The 26,506-nt window shown below is 31.7% G+C and overlaps 1 protein-coding gene across 1 annotated transcript in view; it reads right to left on the bottom strand.

Annotated features, from left to right (window-relative positions):
* ATRNL1 (attractin like 1) overlaps nt 1–26,506 on the bottom strand; it is a 1,159,225-nt gene that overhangs the window by 706,060 nt on the left and 426,659 nt on the right. Inside the window, exon 22 of the mRNA XM_031949462.1 lies at nt 1,140–1,234. Coding sequence (XP_031805322.1) covers nt 1,140–1,234 — 95 coding nt within the window. The remainder of the gene's footprint in view (nt 1–1,139; nt 1,235–26,506) is intronic.

Genomic DNA, 26,506 nt, shown 5'->3' with positions numbered 1-26,506 from the left:
ATAAAATGAATAGAAAAGCATGCACATTATTTTGTACCACCTTAAATGACTTTTCCTAAGCATATTTTTAATCTGATTGTGAAATATATATAATTTAAATTACATACCTAAAATAAATTATACATTAATATAACAATTAACAATAAACATTAAATTATGAGATCCATAATTCAGATAATTATGAAAAAACTGCTACAATTGCAAAAGGACAAAACAAAGATTCATCTTTTAGGAAAGAGAAAATATTTTCTTTTTTTTTTTATTTTTTATTTAATAGCCTTTTATTTACAGGATATATACATGGGTAACTTTACAGCATTAACGATTGCCAAACCTCTTGTTCCAATTTTTCACCTCTTACCCCCCCACCCCCTCCCCTAGATGGCAGGATGACCAGTAGATGTTAAATATATTAAAATATAAATTAGATACGCAATAAGTATACATGACCAAAACGTTATTTTGCTGTAGAAAAAGAATCAGACTCTGAAATATTGTACAATTAGCTTGTGAAGGAAATCAAAAATGCAGGTGGGCATAAATATAGGGATTGGGAATTCAATGTAATGGTTTTTAGTCATCTCCCAGAGTTCTTTTTCTGGGCATAGCTAATTCAGTTCATTACTGCTCCATTAGAAATGATTTGGTTGATCTCGTTGCTGAGGATGGCCTGGTCCATCAGAACTGGTCATCATATAGTATTGTTGTTGAAGTATATAATGATCTCCTGGTCCTGCTCATTTCACTCAGCATCAGTTCATGTAAGTCAAGAGAAAATATTTTCAATATACTTTATATCGTGTCTAATTTATTAGACTATACCTAGTTTAAGCGAATCATGATAAGATGAATATTAATATTAAGTGTGAAAATGACAGATATAAACATTTTAAAATTACAAAACATCTTGGAAAAATTCACAAGAGCTCACAGAAAAGCCTGGATCTTATCCTGAAGTTAATTTCCTTTTTATATCTACATTTTAGAAAACAAAAGGAAACATAGAGTTGGAGTCTACCATAAAACCCTACAGAGTGATAACTATTGGCAGAGGAGAAATCACAATGAAATATAACAAAAAATTTAATCCCTTGCTTCTAGTATTATTATGTTATAGAAGATGAATTTTGCTTCCTTACTTGTTCTGGATTTGCTATGAAGTTTATGGCGGTATGATGGCGATCATCTTCCTGTAACAAACTGAAGGTAAACTGGTAGTCAATCAAAAGGCTATCTGTGGACAAAACAAAGCATAAGCATGAGAGCCTATATACATATGTAAAATTATACTTGCTATAGGTAATGGGTGTCTAAAAAAGATAGCAGGCTTTTGGTTAAAATAAGGGTTTTATTGGATATTAGAAGGAGATTTCTAAACTGCAAATATAAAATTTGTGATCAAGCAAATGATGAGAAAAAAAAACAGAAAGAAGTTTCCAATTCCAGATTGGTAAAACATAATCATTGAAAAAATTAGAGAAGGGCAAATGGAAGCTAATGACTTTATGAAATAGCAAAAACCAATCAAACAAATTTAAAGAATGAAAAAACGGAAAAAAAAAAACTCTGAAATATCTCATTGGCAAAACAGCTGAACTGGAAAATAGATCCAGAAGAGACGATGTAAAATTTATCAGCCTACCTGAAGGTTATGATCAAGAAAAAGAGCTTGGATAATTTTCTACATGAGGTCATTAAGTAAAACTACCTAAATAGTCTAGAAATAGAGGGAAAAATACTCATTGAAAGAATCCATCTTTCACCTTTGGAAAGAGATGCTACTAGGAAAACCCCAAGGAACATTGCTGAAAAACTTCAAAACTATAATTTCAAAGAAAAAATAATGCAAGCTATAATATTCTAGAAGTCAAAGGACCTGGGATTACAACTAAGAATTAACTATTCATTGAACCTCAGAATCATCTTTCAGGGGAGGAAAGAGAGCTTCAATGAAGAGACTGAATCATTTCAACTGAAAAAAAAAAACATAACTAAACAAGAAACTTAATCTATAAATATAGGACTCAAGAGAACCATAGAAAGGTAAAAAGGAGAAAAAATATATATTTTAAACATTAAATTGTTTACATTTCTAGATAGGAAAACAATCTGTAACTCTTGCAAACTATATCTGTCACTGAGTCAGACAAAGAAGGACCACAACATGGACTGACAATGTGTTTGTAAATGGACTCTAATGTGATGACATCAAAGAAAAAGACATTAAGGGATGGGAAAAGGTCTATACTGGAAAAAAAAAGAGGAAAGGAAAGTAATAATGGGACAATTATTTCATATGATGAGATGCAAAAAACCTATTAAAATTGAGGGGGGAAAAGGAGGGAGAAGAGCATTGTATGAAGCTTGATCTCATCAATTTTGGGTTAAGAGGAAATAACTAACATTCAGTTGGGTACAGAAATTTATCTAACCTTATAAATAAGTAGGAAGAGAAAGAGGAAAAGAAAAGGGAGGGACAGGATAGAAGGCAGGGTAGAAACATTAGGGGAAAAGGTCAGAGAAGGGAGGAATGGTGGATAGAAGATAAGGTAGTGACTGAAGTGGGATTAAAAAAAACACTAGTAAGAGAACAGAGGGGGCAGTGATAGGAGATAAGGAAGTGGGTGGGATGGATAAAAAACAACATGATTAAAAACAGGGTAGAAAGAGATAACAAAATTATAAACATGGGAGAAAATAGGATGCAGAAAACAGAGCTGGTAATCTTAACTGTAATGTGAAGGGGATGGACTCTCCCATATAATAAAAGCAAATAGCAGAGTAGATTTAAAAAATAGAATTCTAAGGTATGTTGATTACAAGAAAAACATTTAACACAAAGACACATACAAGGTAAAAGTAAAAAGCATGGAAGAGAAATTATTATGCTTCAAATGAAGTAAAAAAAAGGCAGGGGTAGCAATTCTGCTCTCAGATAAGCAAAATTAAAAATAGATCTTATTAAAGAGATATGGAATTATTATTAAAGAGATACTGAACCAACATTAGAAAAACTATTACCATAATCGACCACATCAATAACAAAACCAACAAAAATCACATGATAATCTCAACAGTTGCAGAAAAAGGTTTTGACAAAATACAGCTCTATTAAACATTCCTATTAAAAACAATAGAGAGCATAAGGATAAAAGAAATAATAAGCAATTATCTGTTTAAAGCTACAGCAAGCATTATTTGTAATGGAGAGAAACCAGACACAATTCCAATAATACCAACGGTGAAACAAGGATGCCCATTATCCCCACTATTTCTTAATACTGTACCAGAAATGTTGGCAATAAGAAAAGAAAAACAAATTAAAGGAATTAAAATAGATGATACGCTGATACACTTACAGAACCCTAGAAAATCATCTAAAAATCTATGGGAAACAATTTGAAGCTTTAACAGAGTTGTAGGATATAAAATAAATCCACACATATCATCAGCATTTCTATATATTACTGACAAAGCTCATCAGCAAGAAATATAAAGAGAAATTCCATTTAAAATGACTGTAGAATTCAGCCATTCAATAGAGCAATTTAGAACTATGCTCAAAAACTGTGCATACCCTTTGATCCAGCAGTGTTACTACTGGGTTTATATCCCAAAGAGATCTTAAAGAAGGGAAAGGGACCTGTATATGTAAGAATGTTTGTGGCAGCCCTCTTTGTAGTGGCCAGAAAGTGGAAACTGAGTGGATGCCCATCAATTGGAGAATGGCTGAATAAATTATGGTATATGAATATCATGGAATATTATTGTTTTGTAAGAAATGACCACCAGGATCATTTCAGAAAGGCCTGGAGAGACTTACATGAACTGATGCTGAGTGAAATGAGCAGGACCAGGAGATCATTATACACTTCACCAACAATACTATATGATGATCAATTCTGATGGACATGGCCCTCTTCAACAATGAGATGTACCAAATCAGCTCCAATAGAGCAGTAGTGAATTGAATCAGCTGTCCGCCTGCATTTTTGATTTCCTTCGAAGACTAATGGTACATATTTCAAAGTCCGATTCTTTTTGAACACCAAAATTACTGTTTGGACATGTATACTAATATTGTATTTAATTTATACTTTAACATATTTAACATGTATTGGTCAACCTGCCATCTAAGGGGGGGGGGGAGGGTAAGGAGGGGAAAAATTGGAATAAAAGGTTTGGCAATTGTCAGTGCTATAAAATTACCTATGCATGTAACTTGTAAATAAAAAGCTATAATAAAATAAAATAAAATAACTGTAGACAAAATAAAATACTTGGGGGATCTACTTGCCAAGACAAACCCAAGAGCTATCTGAACACAATTCCAAAACACTCCTCACACAAATAAAATCAAATGGAAAATCATCAATTATTCATGGCTAGGCCAAGCTAATATAATAAAAATTAAAATTCTGCCTAAATTGGCCTATTCGTTCAGTGCCATACCAATCAAACTGCCAAAAGATTATTTTATAGAACTAGAAAAAATTATAACAAAGGGAATGAATAAAAAAAATTACAAAGAATGACAGCTTATTAGTATCAAACCTAAAACTATATTACAAAGTAACATTTATCAAAACCATTTGGTACTGGATAAGGAATAGATTGGTAGATCAGTGTAATAAGTTAGATACAATCAATACAATAAGCAAGACCTATGGCAATCTTGTATATGATAAACCACCGACTCGAACTTCTAAAAATTTTTTTTAATTTAATAGCCTTTTATTTACAGGTTATATGCATGGGTAACTTTACAGCATTAAAAATTACCAAACCTCTTGTTCCAATTGTTCACCTCTTACCCCCCACCCCCTCCCCCAGATGGCAGGATGACCAGTAGATGTTAAATATATTAAAATATAAATTAGATACACAATAAGTATACATGACCAAAATGTTATTTTGCTGTACAAAAAGAATCAGACTCTGAAATATTGTACAATTAGCTTGTGAAGGAAATCAAAAATGCAGGTGGGCATAAATATAGGGATTGGGAATTCAATGTAATGGTTTTTAGTCATCTCCCAGAGTTCTTTCTCTGGGCGTAGCTAGTTCAGTTCATTACTGCTCCATTGGAAATGATTTGGTTGATCTCGTTGCTGAGGATGGCCAGGTCCATCAGAACTGGTCATCATATAGTATTGTTGTTGAAGTATATAATGATGTCCTGGTCCTGCTCATTTCACTCAGCATCAGTTTATGTAAGTTTCTCCAGGCCTTTCTGAAATCATCCTGTTGGTCATTTCTTACAGAACAATAATATTCCATAATATTCATTTACCACAGTTTACCCAGCCATTCTCCAGTTGCTGGGCATCCACTCAGTTTCCAGTTTCTAGCCACTGCAAAGAGGGCTGCCACAAACATTCGTGCATGTACAGGTCCCTTTCCCTTCTTTATGATCTCTTTGGGATATAAGACCAGTAGTAACACTGCTGGATCAAAGGGTATGCACAGTTTGATAACTTTTTGAGCATAGTTCCAAACTACTCTCCAGAATGGTTGGATTCATTCACAACTCCACCAACAATGCATCAATGTCCCAGTTTTCCCGCATCCCCTACAACAATCATCATTATTTTTCCTGTCATCTTAGCCAATCTGACAGGTGTGTAGTGGTATCTTAGAGTTGTCTTAATTTGCATTTCTCTGATTAATAATGACTTGGAGCATCTTTTCATATGACTAGAAATAGTTTCAATTTCTTCATCTGAGAATTGCCTGTTCATATCCTTTGACCATTTTTCAATTGGAGAATGGCTTGATTTTTTATAAATTAGAGTTAATTCTCTATATATTTTGGAAATGAGGCCTTTATCAGAACCTTTGACTGTAAAAATATTTTCCCAGTTTATTGCTTCCCTTCTAATCTTGTCTGCATTAGTTTTGTTTGTACAAAAGCTTTTCAGTTTGGTATAGTTGAAATTTTCTATTTTGTAATCAGTAATGATCTCTAGTTCTTCTTTGGTCATAAATTCCTTCCCCTTCCACAGGTCTGAGAGGTAAACTATCCTGTGTTCCTCTAATTTATTAATAATTTCATTCTTTATGCCTAGGTCATGAATCCATTTTGACCTTATCTTGGTGTACAGTGTTAAGTGTGGATCAATGCCTACTTTTTGCCATATTAGTTTCCAATTTTCCCAGCAATTTTTGTCAAACAGTAAGTTCTTATCCCAAAAGCTGGAGTCTTTGGGTTTGTCAAAGACTAGGTTGCTATAGTTGTTGACTGTTTTATCCCTTGAACCTAACCTATTCTACTGATCAACTAATCTATTCCTTAGCCAATAGCAAATGGTTTTGGTAACTGCTGCTCTATAATATAATTTTAGATCTGGTACAGCTAAGCCACCTTCATTTGATTTTTTTTTCATTAATTCCCTTGAAATTCTTGAACTTTTGTTTTTCCATATGAATTTTGTTGTTATTTTTTCTAGGTCATTAAAATATTTTTTTGGGACTCTGATTGGTATAGCGCTAAATAAATAGGTTAGTTTAGGTAATATTGTCATCTTTATTATATTTGCTCGCCCTATCCAAGAGCATTTAATATTTTTCCAATTGGTTAGATCAGACTTAATTTGTGTGAAAAGTGGTCTGTAATTTTGCTCATAAAGTTTCTGATTTTCCCTTGGCAGATAGATTCCTAAATATTTTATATTATCAGTAGTCACTTTAAATGAAATTTCTCTTTGTAACTCTGACTGTTGGATTTTATTAGTGATATATAAGAATGCTGATGACTTATGTGGGTTTATTTTATAACCAGCAACTTTGCTAAAGTTGTGGATTATTTCTAATATCTTTTTAGTAGAATCTCTGGGGTTCTCTATGTATACCATCATACCGTCAGCAAAGAGTGATAATTTGGTTTTCTCACTGCCTATTCTTATTCCTTTAATCACTTTCTCAGCTCTTATTGCCAAAGCTAGCATTTCTAATACAATATTAAATAGTAACAGTGATAGTGGGCAACCTTGTTTTACTCCAGATCTTACTGGGAATGGTTGCAGTCAAACTTCTAAAATTAAAACTCACTATTTGACAAAAATTGGCTGGGAAAATTGGAAAATCGACATAGGCTTAATCTCACACCCCATAGCAAAATAAGCTGAAAATGATTTGCTCACAAAGGATGATACCATAAACAAAGAGAACAAAGGATAATTTACCTATCAGATCTTCATAAAAGGGAAGAATTTATGACCAAAGAAGAACTAGAGAACATTAAGAAAGGCAAAATGGACAACTTTGACTACATTAAATTAAAAAGGGTTTGCACAAATAAAACCAATAGAAACAAAATCAAAAGGGAAGTACAAAGCTGGAAAAAAAACTTTACAGCCAATATTTCTGATTAAGGTTTCATTTCTAAAATATACAAATAATTCTGTCAAATTTATAAGAACACAAGTCATTCCCCAATTGGTAAATGATCACCAATTGGTAAATGATCAAAAGATATGAGCAGACAATTTTCAAATGACAAAATAAAAGCCATGCATAGTTATATGAAAAAGATGCTCTATATTACTATTAATTAGAGAAATGCAAATTAAAACAACTCTGAGGTACCACCTGACACCTGTAAGATTGGCTAAAATGACAAGAAAAGATACTGATAATTCTGGGAGAGGCTGGGATACTAACACATTGTTGGTGGATGTTAGGATTCTTACAAGGTGCTAAGTAAATGGAATTGAGGAGACAGTGGTTAAATCTAATTTGCATTGATTTAATCCTACAACAAATAATGGTTTCATAGTGATATAATGATTGGTGTGTACTCAGTGTACAGCATATAAACAAGAAGCTCTCAGGGCCAGACACACAAGCCCACTAAAAGCTCTCAGAGGAGGAGACAGATTCATTCCATCTTCCACCTTTGTTGGCTAGAGGCTGAAGCTGGCAGAGGCAAAGGACTAGTGGCAGGAGCTCTCAGAATCAAGGAGAGAAATAGGTCTCTAAGAAAGCTAACCAGGCCCAAAAGAAAGGAGACAAAACTTGGAAAGAGACAATATAGGATTTGGACTTTAACTCCTGGCTGCATTTGGGGTGATTACACTGAACTGAAACTAAGGCTGCCTCCAGAAGCCTCCCAAGACACCTGCTCCCAGAGATTATATTTTAGAGAAGAATATTACAGGTGGAGTTGTGAAATGATCCAGCCATCTTGAAGAATAATCTGGAACTATGCCCAAAGGGCTATAAAACTGCATACCCAATGCCATTACTGAGAATGTATTCCAAGGAAATCATAAAGGGAAAAGGACCCACATGTGCCAAAAATTTTTGTAGCAGTTCTTTTTGTGGTAGCAAAGAATTGGAAAAGGAGTGGATGCCCCTCAGTTCAAGAATGGCTAAACAAGATATGATACATGAAGATAATGGAATAATGTTGTTCTATAAAAAAAATGTTGAACAAGCTTATTATAGAAAGGCTTGGAAATATTTACATAAACTGACATTGAGTGAAATAAGCAGAACTAGGAATACATTTTATACAATAACAGCAAAAATTTGCTATGATCAATTATGAAAGGCATGGCTCTTCTTGGTAGGTCAGTGATCCAAAGGAATCCCAATAGACTTTGGACAGAAAATGTTATCTGCAACCAGAGAAAGAACTAAGGAGATTGAATGTATATCAACACATGCTATGTTCACTTCTTTTTTTTTTTTTGTTTTTTTTAATCTATTCCTTTGTTTTTCCCAGTTGCTCTGATTTTTCTTTCCCAATAAGATTCATAAAACAATGTGTATTAAAAATAAACTTTAAAAGACAAAAACAAAAAGAAAAAAGTGTATGTTGGGGAAGCAGAGAGAGGTAAACATCATTATGATTGAAATTGCTTTATAACATGGAAATAGAAAATGAGTTAATATTTTATTCATGGATTAATCTATAGTTTTCCTTAAAAAAGACTTGCATACACATTCATGGAACTGTACATTTTAAAATCAAATTTTCCAAATAGATTTAAATAAAAAATCATTGCCAAGAAATACTCTCTCTCTGTGTCTCTCACTCATACAAATACACACTTTTAATTCCAGTTACTTTTAATTTAGTTCACATTATTAAAACTAAAATATTTTAATAGTTACCAGAAAAATAATAATGTATAGTCAAAATTAATTTAACTAATGATGACAATATTCCATGTATATTAAACATCAGTGGTCCTCATATTCAGAGAGATTTTATATTTTAGGCACTGACAAAGATTGATATGTGAAAGGAATATTACTATTTGTTAAAATTTTTGAAGACTTCTAGAAAATTAATGACAAAATAATAGTGACAAATATGAACAGAGCCACAGAAATTTTTATTCAATAAGGGACAAACTTTTGACCTTATATTGATCAGAAAGGCATAAGTGATTTTCTGTTTTTTCTATATTTCTAAATATGATAATATTTGTGAGAAACCTGTGAATATTTTTCTTTGAACTAAAGAATGAATAGTTTAATCCAGAGAAAAACAAATGTTTTATTATTTTTATTACTCTTCCTCCTTCTCCCATTTTACTACTATTGTTACTTAAATTTAAATAATATTTCAACGTTTATATGTCAGGGTCATCTGAGTCTGACAACAAACTCATTATATTTTGCAAATTTATCTTTTCAAAATCTTTTTCTTCATTACTATTGAAAAATTTCTACTTGTATGGAGAAAAAAATTCTTAGACTAGAAAAATAAGATTTAAAAAGCTACTCATGAGGCAAAATTGAATATAAATCAATTTAAATAATTATTTTAAAATACTGATGAAAATAAAATTATTCCATAAGCTTAAAGGAATTTACTGAAATTGCTAACATTGTCATTAACCAGAGCTTCTTGGAAATGCAGCTGCAGATGATTAAATCCAAACCAAACTTCACTATAAACAGCATATTAAAGTTCTAAAGCATCTGAACGTTAAGAATGTTGAAATTTCAAGTAATGATAACATCAAAAGACTATTCTATTCTTTTTCAAGATATAAACCTTTTCTATTTGGATCTCAAAACACATAAAATTTAATAGGATGATTAAATCCTTTGTTTACTTTTCTTCACTTGCTTGTTCTGTAATAGTATTATGACATTAAAGAATTAAATTTATTTTTTGAGCCAGAATAGAATGGTTAGCCTTGTAATACACTGTTTTAGATGAATTTGCCATAGCACTGTAATAAGTTAGAGGCTGTTAAGAATATTTTTTCCAATTTTAATTTCAATGTTTCTTAATGAAATCTTTAAAGAGGAGGAACTTGTCCTCTAAGATTCTTTCCAATTCCAAATCTCTAATCTTGTGGTAAGTACATTATTGAAAGTAAATAAAAAATGCTAAAAGTAGTAACTTGTCCCAACTTTCTTTTATTTTTATTAAAGCTTTTTATTTTCAAAACATATGGTTGGATGCTTTTTCAACACTCGCTCTTACATAGCCTTGTGTCCCAAATTTTCCCCTCCATGCCCACTATAGATAGTGGGGGAACTCTGGGTGAGGTATAAGACCCTTAAGCCCAAAGGAAACCTGCTAACAATGTCTGGTTTGTCTCCCTATCTCCCCTGAGGGTTCTTGACCTTCCTGGGAAGTCAGAAGGTGGTGACAACCTGTGTTGTACTTGAAGCAGAGTGATACCAAGTGGCAAAGAATTATCTCAATACAATAGCAACTTGTTTATGTGGTTGCACAGTTTATAGTTAGCACATGCACATGTTGTTTTGGTTGTATAAGGGTATTAGAGTATATAAGGATGAGAGAATTTGAAATAAACAGACTCAATGTTTTGACCATCCACATGAGTCTTATCCCATTATTCCTTTTTAAGACCAAGGACTCAGGCTGGTACCGAGATCATCCAGAGAGCCAGTCCAAACACAACACTTGCCCCCACCTCCTCCCCTAAATGAAAAGCACTCCAATATATCTTATACATATTAAAACATATGTTAAATCCAATATATGTAAACATCTTTATACAATTATCTTGCTGCATAAGAAAAATCAGATCAAAAAGGAAAGCAAATAAGAAAATAAAAAGCAAGCAAACAACAAAAAGAGTGAGAAGATTATGTTGTGATCCACATTTAGTTCCCATCATCCTCTCTCTGAGTGTAGTTGGCTCTCATCACAAGATCACTGGAACTGGCATCAATCATCTCACTATTAGAGTCATATCCATCTGAATTGATTGTCGTATAATATTGCTGTTGCGGTGTATAATGATCTCCTGGTTCTGCTTATTTCACTTAGTAGTAGTTCATACAATTCTCTCCAGGCCTCTGTAAAATCATCCTATGGATCATTTATTAGAGAACAATAATATTCCATAATATACATATACCATAACTTATTCAGCCATTCTCCAACTGATGGGCATCCACTAAGTTTCCAAATTCTTGCCACTACAAAAAGGGCTGCCACAAACATTTTTGCACATGTGGGTTCCTTTCCCTCCTTTAAGATCTCTTTGGGATATAGGCCCAGTAGAAACATTGCTGGATCAAAGGGTATGCACAGTTTGATAACTTTTTGAGCATAGTTCCAAATTGCTCTTCAGAATGGCTATATATTCATTCACAATTCCACTAACAATATATTAGTGTCCTAGTTTTCCGCTCCCACCTTGCTGATAAACCACCCCCAAATTAAAAACTACCTAATGCCGTAACGATCACTGGAGATGCCGCGATATGAGGCCAAACAGCATTGTTACCATCACAAATGCCTCTACGAAAAGCATGGTTGAGCTGAAATAGGAACGAATGGGCCTGAAGTAGCAACCAATAGCCAGTTGTGATATCCCCTTCAACATTTGTCATTATATTTTCCTGTCACCTTAGCTAATCTGAGAGGTGTGTAGAGGTATCTCAGAGTTGTCTTAATTTGCATTTCTCTGATCAATAGTGATTTAGAGTACCTTTTCATATGTCTATAAATGGTTTTATTTTCTTCATCTGAAAATTGTCTGTTCATAACCTTTGACCATTTATCAAATGCAGAGTGGCTTGAATTCTTATAAATTTGAGTCAATTCTCTATATGTTTTAGAAAAGAGACCTTTATCAGAACTCTTTCCCAATTTATTACATCATTTCTAATCTTAATTTTGTTTGTGCAAAAATGTTATAATTTAATATAAGCAAACTTCTTTGGTCACAGATAATGTCCTTCTCCACAGATCTTAAAGGTAAACTATCCTATGTTCTTCTAATTTGCTTATTATATTATGTCTAACTCATAAACCCATTTTGACCTTATCTTGATTTATGGTGTTAGGTGTGGGTGAAATTCTTATTTTCTGCCATACTAGTTTTCAAATCTCCAGAAGTTTTTGCCAAGTAGTGAGTTCCTGTTCCAAAAGCTGGGGTCTTTGGGTTTGTCAAACACTAGATTCCTATAGTTATTGACTATTTTATCCTGTGAACCTAACCTATTCCACTGATCAACTACTTTATTTCTTAGCCATTATCAAGTGGTTTTGATGACCACTGCTTTATAATATAGTTTAGGTCTGGCACAGGTAGGCCACCTTCATTGGCATTTTTTTCATTAATTTCCTTGAAATTCTTGACCTTTTGTTCTTCCGGATAAATTTTGTTATTATTTTTCTAGATTTGTAAAATAATTTCTTGGGAATTTAATTGGTATGACACTAAATAAGTAGATTAATTTAGAGAACATTGTCATTTAATTATTTAAGTATTAATTATTTGCTAGACCTATCCAAGACCACCTGATATTTTTCCAATTGTTTAGATTTGATTTTATTTGGGTGCAAAGTTTTTTGTAGTTGTGTTCATATAGTTCCTGATCTCCCCTTGGCAGATGAATTCCCAAATATTTTATACTATCAACATTTATTTTAAGTGGAATTTCTCTTTGTATCCCTTGCTGCTGGATTTTATTTGTGATATATAAAAATGCTGATTTATTTATTTTGTATCCTATAACTTTATAAAAGTTATGGATTGTTTCTAGTAGTTTTTTAGTTGATTCTCTAGGGTTCTCTACATATACCATCATATCATCTGCAAAGAAGGATAGTTTAGTTTCCTCATTACCTACTCTAATTCTTTTAATTTCTTTTTCTTCTCTTATTGCCAAAGCTAATATTTTTAATATAATATTGAATAGTAATGATGACAGTGGACAAACTTGTTTCATCCCTGATATTATTAGGAATTATTCTAATTGTCTCCATTACAAATGATGCTTGCTGATGTTTTTAAATAGATGCTATTGATCATTTTAAGAAAATGTCCATTTATTCCTATACTCTCTAGTGTTTTTTAAAAGGAATGAGTGTTGGATTTTATTAAATGCTTTTCTGAATCTATTGAGTTTTTTTTAAGTTTGCTTATTGATATTGCCAATTATGCTGATAGTTTTCCTAATATTGAACCAGTCCTACATTTCTGGTGTAAGTCTTACTTGGTCATGGTGTATTATCCTGGGGATGACTTTCTGTAATCTCATCACTAATGTTTTATTTAAGATTTTTGCATCAATATTCATTAGAGAAATTGGTATTTTCTTTCTCTGTTTTCATCTTACCTGGTTTAGGAATCAGTACCATGTCTGTGTCATAAAAAGAATTTGGTAGGAGTCCTTCTTTCCCTATTTTTTCAAATACTTTGTATAGTATTGGAGTTAATTGTTCTTTAAATGTTTGGTAGAATTCAAATGTAAATCCATTTGGCCCTGGAGATTTTTTCTTAGGGAGGTGATTACTACCTTGTTCTATTTCTTTTTCTAAAATGTTTCTATTTAAGTAATTTATTTCCTCTTCTGTTAATGTGGACAATCTTTATTTTTGTAAGTATTCCTCCATTTCATTTAGGTTATTAAATTTATTGCCATAAAATTGGGCAAAATAACTCCTAATTAATGCTCTGATTTCCTCTTCATTGGTGGAAAGTTCTCCCTTTTCATTTTTGAGACTAACAATTTGATTTTCTTCTTTTCTTTTTCTAATCAAATTAATTTTCTAATTACTAATAATTTTTTTTCAAAAAACCACTTCTTAGTTGAATCTCATCTTTTATTTTCAGAATTTCAAATTTGGTATTTAATTGGGGGGTTTTAATTTGCTCTTTTTCTAGCTTTTTTTAGTTGTAAGCTGAATTCATTGATCTTCTCTTTCTCTATTTTATGCAAGTAAGCATTTATAAATAAAAAATTTCTCTTAAAAACCCTTTGGTTGTAGAGCACAAATTTTTGCATGTTGTATCATTATAGTCATTGTTTTGGATGAAGTTATTTATTGTGTCTATGATTTGTTTTTTTCACCTATTCATTATTTAGGATTAGATTATTTAATTTCCAATTAATTTTTGGTCTATTTTTCCTGGCATTTTATTGCATATGATTTTTATTGCGTAATGATCTGGAAAAAATGCTTTACTATTTCTGCTTTTCTAAATTTTGTTTTGATGGTTTTATGCCCTAATATTTGATCAATTTTTGTATAGGTCCCACGAACCACTAAGGAGAAAAGTAAACTCCTCTGTCTACATTCAATTTTCTCCATATATCTAAACATCTCCCTTTTCTACATTCTTTTTACCTCCTTCCCTTCTTTCTTATTTATTTTGTGGTTCAATTTATCTAGTTCTGAGAGAGCAAGTTTGAGATTCCCCACTAGTATAGTTTTGCTGTCTATTTCTTCTTGCATCTTTCTTAACTTCTCTAGGAATTTCCAAGCTATACCACTTGGTGTATATATGTTTAGTATTGATATTGCTTCATTATGCTACTCTTTAGCAAGATATACTTTACTACCTCATCTCTTTTAATTAGATCTATCTTTGCTTTTACTTGATCTGCGATCAGGATTGTTACCCCTGCTTTTTTTTTTTTTTTTTTACTTCACCTGAAGCATAATAAATTCTGCTCCAGCCCTTTACCTTTACTCTGTATGTATCACTATGCTTTAAATGTGTTTCTTATAAACAACATGTTGTAGGATTCTGGCTTTTAATTCAGTCTGCTATCTGCTTCCATTTATGGAAGAGTTCATCCCACTCACATTCACAGTTAAAATAACGAATTCTGTATTTCCTGCCATCTTATTTACCTTGTTATGCTTTTTCCTTTCCTTTCCCCTTTCCCTCCATCCCAGTATTTTGCATCTGATGACTACCTCCCTCAAACAGCCTTCCCCTATAGAGCCCTTCCAACTTTATTATACCTTTCCCCTACTACTTCTGTTTTTTCTTCTATTAGCTTTACCCTTTCTTTTCCCCTTTCCCCTCCCACTTTTCTTTGCAGTGAGACAAGTTTCTTTGTGAAACCAAATATGTCTGATATTCTCTCTTTGAGCCAAATCTGATGAGAGTAAGATTCACACAATGTTCAAATTGTCCCTTCTTTCCCTCAATCATAATAGATCTTCTTTTCCTCTTCATGAAATATAATTTCCCTTATTTTATCTTTTTTCTTTTTTCAATACAATCCTCCTTCCACCTCTAGTTTCTTTTACATGTTATCATGATAAAATCAAATTATACCAGTATTCTCTAAGTATACCCATAATAGAAATACAGTTCTCAAGGATTCTTTTCTTTTTACTTTTTTATGCTTCTCTTGAGTTCTGTGTTTGGAAATCAAATTTTTTGGTTCATCTCTGGACTTTTCATTAGAAATAGATGAAATTCATCTCTGTCATTAAATGTCTATCTTCTTCCCTGAAAGATCATGCTCATTTTAGCTGGAGAGCTTATTCTTGGCTATAATCCAAGTTCTTTTGCCTTTCAGAATATTAGATTCTAGGCCCTTGATACTTTAATTTGGAAGCTGCTAGATCCTGGGTAATCCTAATTTTGGCTCCTCAGTATTTAAATTGTTTCTTTTTGGCTGTTTGCAATATTTTTCCCTTGGTCTGATAGTTCTGAAATTTAGCCATGGATATTCCTTGGAGTTTTCATTTTAGGGTCTTTTTCAGGAGGTGATTGGTGAGTTCTTTCAATGTCTATTTTACCTTCTGATTCTAGGACATCAGGGCAGTTTTCCTTAATGATTTCCTGAAAGATCAGTCTAGGTTCTTTTTTTTTTTCATCATGGCTTTCAGAATGTCCAATAATCCTTAAATTGTCTCTTCTAGATCTATTTTCTAGGACATTTGTTTTTAATGGGTGGTCTTTCATATTGTCTTTTATTTTTTTCATTTTGGGGGGCTTTTGTTGGACTGGTTCTTGAAGTCTTATTGAGTCATTAACTTCCATTTGCTCAATTCTAATTTTTAGTGTATTATTTTCTTCACTTACCTTTTTTCATTCCTTTTGTATTTGGCCAATGGCATTGTTTTGTTCATCACATTTTTTTTCCATTTCACAAATTTTGTTTTTCAATAAGTTGGTATTTTTTAATATCTATTTTGTAAGGAGTTATATATGCTTTTCCCATTTCATCAAATCTATTTTGTGGGGAGTTTTATGCTTTTCCCATTTCATCAAATATTTTAAAGGCATTTTCCTCAGACAATTTGTTTTTCCTTTTCCATACTCTGTTGCAAAGATCTCAGTTCCTTTCCCAATTTTTCTTCTAACTCTTTTAAGATCCTTTCTGAAATCTTCCAAGAAAGGTTTGTAAAATGGGGACTAGCTCATCTCTCCTTTTGGGACTTCATCTGCAGTTGATTGGCCTTGAGGAAACTCAGAGTTTGAGGTCTGTTCTCTCTCTCTCTCCATAAAAATTGTCTATGTTGAGTTATTTTTGCTTTTTTGTTCATTTTTAAGGATTGAAATCTGTTCTTAATGCAAAGCAGCAAAACAGCTGCTTCAGTTTGCACTGGGGCCTGGTGTTTCTGACTGACCCTCAATGCTGGGTAATCACAAGGCCAGGTACTGAGTTCTTCCTAGGGTCAGAAGCTCACAATTTGCCTTTTGTATTCACTTTTGGGTGTTTTACAGTATCTGCTAACATCTGCTTGCAACTATGACAGAGTAGCCTAAGAGCCTTCCAGAAGGTTCCCTGGTGGACAATGTAATACTCTTTGCCTTAGGTTCCTGGTGCTGCAGTCCAAGCTTGGCAGACTGTCTCCCTGCTGATAATATGAGACCAATTTATCTCACTCTTTACAATATCTTCTCTGGACACTCTGTCCTCATTTGAGTTTGTGTTTTAATTTACTCTGTCACCATAATAACTTTATATGATGAAGGTTCTTTTCTCTTTTTTTCTTCTTTTCTTTTCTTTTCTTTTGCAATTTCCTCTCTTTTTACTTTTAAGGTGAAACTATGCTCCTGAGGTAAAGGACTACTGTCCCTAGCTTCCTGTGGAGCTTCAGCACAGTGGTGCCTTGTGTTTGTAGGGGGTAGCTTTGCCTGCTCTGTTCAGGAACAGCCTTGGTCCCCAGAGTTTGCCTTTTGAGCTTGAACTGGAGGCTGCCCCACTGATCTGTTCCTTTACTGAGGCAGAACTGAGGTTCTTAGTTACTTACTTGCTTTAATTAAGACCCTGTCACAGGCTTTCCCAAAGTCTGTCTGAGCTGGGCTGAACACCATTTTCAATCCAGTGAGATTGGCCTTTTCTGAAGTTTTTTCAGTCTATCTTGAGCTGAAGAATGATTTCATTTCATCACACCATTCAGAGACTTGGTTTTGTATAGATTTTGAAGGAAATTCATGAGTCAAATTTATTAGGAAAAGAATATGGCTAGTAATCATTGATCTTACACTAAATCAAACTTAAAGATTTAATCAATAGAGAAATCTACAATATATGTCAGTCACACTAATATTATTTTAGATGCATGTTTACATATGAAAAATGCATGTGTGTATATATGTGTCTGAGTATATATGAATATCTCTGCATGGAGCTCTATCTATATGTGTATATAGATATATGTATATGTGTGGGGATCAGTGGGTGAATATAAATGTCTATGTGTACATTTTTATCTATGTGTCTGTGTGAGAGTATAGGCAGATGTGTGTGTATACATGTGTGTGTATGTATATATTTATTAAATGGATTTGTTCTTAACTATAGCCTGCTTCATGAAACTGAGGGGCATGAAATGGAAAAAAAATAACTTTAAAAAAAGTGAGCAGCAGGGGGACAACTAGGTGATGTAGTGGTTAGAACAGCAGTCCTAAAGTTGGGAGGAACTTGAGTTCAAGTCTGGCCTCAGACACTTAACATCTCCTACCTATGTGACTCTGGGCAAGTCACTTAAGCCTAATTGCCTCAGCAAAAAAAAAAAAAAAGGGGGAGCAGCAGAAACAAAAGAACAACCTATAAGTTAATAAAGAAAAAATCGATACTCATGAATATAATCTTTTACTGTAATATATTATTACTTGAACTGGAAAATTATTGTTATATATTTTGAATCTTCTTTAATATTCTTCTGAGCACATGACAATTTGTTTTTTTTTTAATTTTCCTTCTTTGTGTTTCTTTTTCCTATTTGTTTTTTTGATAAGCAGAAATTTAAAAATAAAAAGGATTAAAGAAGGCAATTATAATAAGAAAAATTTAATAGGCATGAAATATAAGGTCAAACTAAGTATTACAATAAGAAGATATCTCACAGATCCTTTAGGTAAACACAACTGAAAATGAACCATTTTTAATATAGTAATGTCTCAACCATTGTCAAAAATTCCTTTGGTAAATCCAGTAAAATCCATGGACTCATTTAATATATTTAAATATATTCATTTAATTAATTTATTTATTAACAATAATTAATAATAAATTATCAATTAATTAAATAGATGTTTAAATACATTATTGCAAAATGAGTCCATGGATTTAATATATTAAATAAAATACACAGGATTAGAAGGGAAATAAATTATGCTCTAAAAAGGGCTTTTTTTAGTCTAAATTTATAAACTCTTGCAATGTATCCATTGACCCTTTGGGGGTGTATGGATCTCAAGTTAAGATAGCAGAGTCAGTAAAAGTCTTTAATGGCATTAATCTCCCTCCAAAAAAGTATATGACATTAAAACAACAGCCTTCATTCTGTCCCTTCCTTCCCAGAACCCAGAAGGGTAGAACAACTTTTTAATTTGGTTCAAACTCCCTACCTCCACTCCCAAGGGTGAAAGGAAAGAATACATCCTTTGTCCAGTGGAGACAGATATCCCTTCCCCCCCAGTTTTTTTGGAGGTCTTCACTCTCCTCCACCCCAAACTCTGAAGCTATTTGGTGAAATGTCATGTGCCACCTGAGTCTCCAGTAAAAAAAAAAATGCCCAGTTGAAAAAAAAAAAGTAGATTACACCAGCTACAGATAAGAGTTTCACACTGCTTTTTGCCAGCTTTAAATTATACTAAAAATTATTGACCAATGCAGAGCACCCATAAACAATAATTATATCTGTAAGACTAGGTTAGAAGAAAATCAAGGTGATACTAAAATATTACAGGCAAAAACCTGACATATTGAATCAATGAAATTCTTTATTATTATTATTATTATAGCTTTTTATTGACAGAACATATGCATGGGTAATTTTTCAACAATGATCCTTGTAATCACTTCTGTTCCAACTTTTCCCTTCCTTCCCTCCACCCTCTCCCCTAGATGGCAGGCAGTCTAGTCTCATACATGTTAAACCAGTTAAGGTATATTTTAATGAAACAGATTACAAAATTAATAACAAAGTCCCAAATGAGCTTGAAAAGGACTTGGAAAAGCAAAATGGAATTTAAATTTTTTTTCTCTATTCAATGTATTAAATTAATTTATAGCAAATTAATTCAACCAACAAACTATATTAAGTGATTCTTATCACAAACTAAACTTATAGAATATCACTTCAACAAAAACAGTCAAACAAATTTAAATGTATTTTAATAAAAAACAGAGAAATATATTTCTCAAAATTGAGAAACCTAGCAAAATTAGATACCATTTGATAATCCAGTGGGATGCAAATTATTTCTGTTGACCTATCTATTAATGGAACTATGCAAAAGGATCCATCTAGAGAAGATGATCTTAAATCTTAACATTTTTATTCAAATACAAAAGCAATTATTTCATACATCTATAATACTCTAAAATATTTAAAAGAATAATAGCAAGATAGCTACTTATCAAGGATGGTTTTTACCTGAATATCATAAAAAATTAAGACTATTATAATCATAATAATATAATGCTTTTGTTGATTATTAAATTCAGTTCCATATTTGCAGCATTTTTATGTATTATAAATTTATAAAGGAGACTTAGAATGGTGAGAATACTACAGATTTTATGTTCATGAAGGCATTCTTTATTTAAAGCATGCATCAAATACAATGATTTCAAGAAGAGTGGATACAAAAATGTGTCATTTTTCTTATAAATAACTTAAATTCTTTACAATTCTTCTTTAGCCTTAAATCTAAAATTAATTCTCCTAAATAGAATTGAGTATGGCTTTCAAGTTAAACTGATAGGTAGGGGAGACAGAGCATAAACTGCTGGAGTTGGAATCAGCTAGAACCCAGGTCAAATATTGTCTAAAATATTAGTCATGTGACTCTAAATAACAACCTCTCTCAGTGTCAGTTTCTTGAGAATAATAATAGAACCTATTTCCCAGAATTGTTGTGAACAAAAAAATAATACATAGTAATTTATAAATCTTAAACTTCTATATAAATGCTATTATTATGATTATTGCTGTTGTTTTTGTCATTATTAATACCTCAAGTATATTTCATCACTGATATACATGAATAACATTAATTTTTATGATTCTATAGAAAGATATATTCTATATCCTCACCATCTTATATTATTTTTTCTCTTATAAGATCCAAATGTTATTTGGACTTAAAACAAAAGATTGTTTATGTAAAACAAGGATAAACAGATACTAACAACTTTAATATTGAGTTCAGAAATCAAAATGTAATAATAGATGAAAATGATGCTTACGAATATCTTAATTTTCCTCCAATCAAGTCACAAAAAGCACAAAGCTTTTAGAATACTGTGGCTATGTATGAGAAGCCCCTATCATCCTGAATCAAATCTCAATGGAAAATAGCAATGAACATCTATGCAATATTAATATTAATGTGCATTTTAGAAAAAATAAAAGTGTTGTAACATATTTAGAAATTTTTCTAATAGAAACTCCATTATTCTAAGTTAACTATGGAAATATTAACACTTCATTAATAGAATGAAAAGAATTGACAGACATAAGAAGTCATGATAAATAGATTTTAAAATTACAAAAATATTTTTTAGAATGAGCAGATATTACTGAGCAATGGAAAAAGTGGATAATAGGTATATATCACTGAACATTTTGAATGGCATTCAAAATTATTTATTTGCAGTTGTAATCTATGCAACAAGTATGATCCAAGAGTAGAAGCAAAAAACTCTCCATGGACATCCACATGAATTCAACCAACAATATGGCAACAAAGTGTCCAACAATTTTTTTTGTCATATTACTTTGCTTATAGAAATTAATAGATTTGTGAGGGTAATTCAGGATTAGGTCATTGGCATTAAAAATATAGATGAATTATTCTTAAGGTCTCCCAACTCTTATTATTATAAATCATGTAAGAAGGACTGTGCAATAAATAATTGTAAAAACTTATTATCTTCTGGATACCCAGAAAAACATAGCTATGGACTAAAATTATACAAGAGAAGGTCACATTCTTTCACAAAATAATAGACAACATAACTCATATCATAAATACAAATATATAAATATCCTCGAGAGCTTAAACAAAAAAGTCACATTGAAACCAGAATTTGTCACAGATAGAATTTATGATTAGAATAATCTGGATATAATATTGATCTACAAACATTTAAGAACAATATTTTATAGATTTTGTAATAAAAGAAAAAAGTACACATTATTCCTAAACTATGCAAAAAAGTTTTTCAAATAATAGAGATCTAGCAAAAGAAACTCACCTCATGCGAGAATAGAATGAGCTATCCCAAAGATATTTTCAGTGAGCATTCAGAATATGAGCTTATATCTCAATATTTTTAGTCAATTTTAAAAAGGTAATTATCTCAGAAATTGTTAAACATAAAAAAACCAAAACTATAAGGACTTATCCTAGAATCACTTCCAACTGAATTCCATAAAAAAGAGAACAAGAGGAATAACAACAGTAAAAATTCTTTATTAATTGATATGATCATGAATTTTTCCATTTAGTTAATCTGCTACTCAGAGGACAAGAATCAAAGCTTTTCCAACTTAATAGAACCTACCAAAACTTGCACTGCACTGAGATTACCATATAAAATCCAGGATTCATGCCCCACAAGGGTAGGAAATGAAGTAAAATATGTGGAGAGAGATCAAACATAAGACCAAAGTATGCTGAAGAACATTTGAGAACAGGTTCAAACAAATAGGAAACTCTTTCCTTCACTAAGTGTGAAGGGAATGAAGGACAATGATAACAAATTTTCTCACTTCTATACTGTTTTATGGTTAACAAAGACCTAAAAATAGACAATTAAGAATTATACTAGTTTGCTGTCTCCATTTTATAAAGGGGAAAAATGAGTCTCAGAGAATATGATTATTTTCCCAAGAGTTACATATCTATTATGCATTCAATGAGCAAACTGACCCAGGTTGCATGCTCTAAATTCAGTGCTCTTTTTCTCACATCAGGTTGCCTTATCAAGTACTACATCTTTCTCATATAACAAAGAAATGCCACCTTGTAAGTACAACACAAAGTCCTTCCATGAAAATTACCCCATTTGTATTTTACATTTACCTTGCAGGGAAGGCAAAGAGGGCAATATCTTTAACAAAAAGGAAACTAGAATTAAGCAAACTCTTTTAGGGCTCTTATTTGAATTTTTCCTTCCACATCACAATAATAAGGGAAAGACATATGATTATCATAATAAACAAATAAAATCACAAGGCAAGAAATATTGCCACCTTTTGTTTGTGTTTCCATTTCAGCTTGAATAGGTAGAAAATATCTTAAGCATTACCACTGCAATAACTGAATCAGATGAGGACACTCAGAGAAAATCACATATCCAGATACTTGGATATATTTGAATTTTTCCTGTAGAAATCTTCAAAAGTAAGCCTCACATTTGGCTCATTTGGCATGATGTTAATGGAATTCAGCTCCAAGGCAGAGAAAAATTATTGAGTACATGCAAAAAAATGGGGTGCATAAAAGCAAATGGCATATGTGGACAAGTTACTGAGTGTGTGAGTTGTTCATACTACCAGAGAGTGACCATGAAATGCCCTTTAAATGTTGACCTTTGGATCCTATTAGAGATTCAGTAGGAGAGTGAGAAAAAAAGAAGCAAAAGTTTGGATTCTTGAAGCCAATTCTGGAGTAGGTATAAGGAGAACAGATCCCAGAGTCAGTTGAAATTGATAAATCCAGACAATGGTATTAATACATAGATCACAAATCATATAATATTTCTCATGGAGTGATATTTGTATATGGAGATCTATGATGATGAAACTGTAGGAGATATGAAAATGTTATTGAAGCAATTCTGAGCCCCAGTAATCTCTTAGTACACAAAAAGTAGACAAAAGCTGATATGCCTCAAATTAAATATGAATGTTATAAATGGGATTAATTTTAAGGTGCCAACATTTCTTTAGGTGTGTATATGTTTGTAAAACAAAAATAACATACATATTAGATAGATAAATAGATAGATTCTATTATGCCTTATGTATTGCCCAAGGAATAAATAAGAAAGATTAAACCTTGAGGGTTTTTTCATGATGCATACTTCTTTTCCCACTAGGAACTGAAAGAAAGAAATCTTTTCTGACATGAATTCCATAATCAAAATGTTTATTTAATAAGATAATTTTGTATTATTTAAAGAGAAAATAAAGGTAAACAATCTAACATCTCTAGTGATATAATTACTGGATTATGCAAAGAACCCCAATTATCTTGGGTACAAGAAATTACATACCAAAAAGGTTGAAAGTAAGTGAAATTAAAGTTTGTACTACAACAGTAATCTAAAATCTTTCTGAATTGCTTTAATATAAATTGATGCCGTGATTGAAGGAGAAAATGTGACAATGAGTTCAATTTCTTATTTATCTAACTCTCATAATACTAATTATTATGTAAGAGAAAATTGAAAATGGATGAAGATCTTCTAGAATGATGAAATTGAAAGGAGATCCTTAGAAGTGGGAGTACTGGATGAACAAGTGATTATTTTCCTAGCATATTACCTTCTCTTTCAAAAAGTAGAACTAGTGTGACATGTTCCTCACTAAGAAAAAGTAAAAATCTCTTTCTGATGAAAAAAATGAAGAATAATAATAATATGAAATGACTTTTTAAAGTAAAAACGTTGTTGTATAAATATTGTATAAATATAGCATATACTATAGGAAAAATATGCTTGTTAAAAACAACCACTTGTAATCAGGGCAAACTTTTTGTAAAATTATTTCTGATTGATCTTTATCCTTTAAATATGGAATTAATATTTTATATATGCCAAGATCACATTGATTGTTTTATATGGTTATATTAGTAAATACTAACTATGTATTTTTCCTGAAAATAAAATATTATTAAAATTTTACTTTTATCAATCAATCTTGTTTAAAATAAAGAAGAAATGAACTTTATTTATTATTGGTCTTCCCACATCTCCATTTAATTTACTAACTTATCTTTTTGGACATCAAATTAAATAAAATATTATAATTACTTAGATTGATTTTAGAATCAAAAAGTTTAGAATTAATTTCATTGATGAATATCCTGATTTGCACTTTAACAGTGCAATATACAAATTCTATATATGCGCATCAATAGAACTTTAGGTGAAATGTTACCTTTTGCAAATTCTAAGCAATTAATGACGAAATTAAGGTTCAGGCATATATTCAATGCTCAATAAAAGTTTGTTGATATAACTGAATAAATAACTGTTGCTTAAATCTTTTACAACAAAGTTACTAAACTAATTTAGACGATTTACTCTTTACATGAAAAAAGAGAATCCTATCTTTGTGCAGTAGAAACTAATAGTTATCCCTAGCAAGAGACTATAATAAATGTCAATAAATTTTTAAAAAAAGATAAAAATCTCATTTTTACTTTAGGCTATGTTCAGTCCAATTCAACTCCTTTTTTTCCCTATTCCCATTAAGAAGGTACTATGTTGAATTTGAGATATTGGCGGGAACATTCTAACTGAAAAACCCAGCAGGCAGATTTCAATGCAAAAATATAATTTTGGTAACATACAAGTGCTTACACAAATATAGATTTTGGTTTTTTTTAAAAAAAGGACATAGAATGTTGTATTTGGTAAGAGCAAGTAATACGATTTGGGTGAATCATAGTTTACAACAAGGAATAGCATAAAATAATTTTGGAAAAGTAAAAAGCAGATTATGGAAGATTCTAAATATCAGCTAAGAATGCTGTAAAGTTACCCATACATATAACCTGTAAATAAAAGGCTATTAAATAAATAAAAAATAAAACTAAAAATAAAAAAAAATCAGCTAAGAAGTAATAGTAAGCCCTTGGAAGTTTCTGAGAAAGAGTGATAGCAAGGTCTATACTTTTAGGTGATTGTTTTGGTATTAGAAGACATTAAAAAGGGGAGAAACTGAAAACAGGGAGATCATAAGAATCAGTTCCATTAGTCTAAGGAAGAGTGGTAATGATGCAGTTACATAATTTGGGATAGGGGGGAGGGAAATTGAAATCTTCTAAGAAGTAGTATCTTGTTAATACTATTAGTATTAACAAGATTGGTTTGGAGTGAGGGGGAAGTAGGGGAAAGAGAAATGTCAAGGATAACATCAAGATTATGAACTTCAGTGGCAAGAAGAATGGCAGCACCTTCAATAGACATGAGTGTAATTAAAAAGAGTAAGTTTAAAGGGGAAGATGAAGAACACTAAAACAGTGCTAGAAAAGTCTATAATATAAGCAGATGAAAATATTCACCAAGCAATTCTAGTGTTCATATTACAGGTTTTGGGCTTAGCTTCAAGGGAAGTACAAAATCTTTACAGTCAGTATTTCTGATAAATATTTCCTTTATAAAATATATAAAGAACTGTGTCAAACTCATAAGACTATAAGTCACTCGCCAATTGACACATGGTCAAAGGATCTGAAGACAATTTTCAAATGACAAAAGTAAAGCTATCCATAGTTATATGAAAAAAAATGGTCTAAATAATTACTGATTACAGAAATGCAAATTAAAACAACTTTGAGATAACACCTCACATCTCTCAGATTGGCTAAAATGACAATAAAAGGTAATGATAAATGTTAGAGGGAATGTGGGAAAACTGGGACACTAATGCATTATTGGTGGAGCTCTGAAATTATTCAACTACTCTGGGGAGCAATTTTTTTTTCCTCTCTCTTTTCTTTCTTTCTTTCTTTATTTAATAGCCTTTTTATTTACAGGTTATATGCATGGGTAACTTTACATCGTTAACAATTGCCAAACCTCTTGTTCCAATTTTTCACCTCTTACCCCCCAC

Source organism: Sarcophilus harrisii, chromosome 2 (assembly GCF_902635505.1).
Source record: "Sarcophilus harrisii chromosome 2, mSarHar1.11, whole genome shotgun sequence".
NCBI classification, from domain to species: Eukaryota; Metazoa; Chordata; class Mammalia; order Dasyuromorphia; family Dasyuridae; genus Sarcophilus; species Sarcophilus harrisii.
This window is presented reverse-complemented; position numbering and strand designations above follow the sequence as displayed.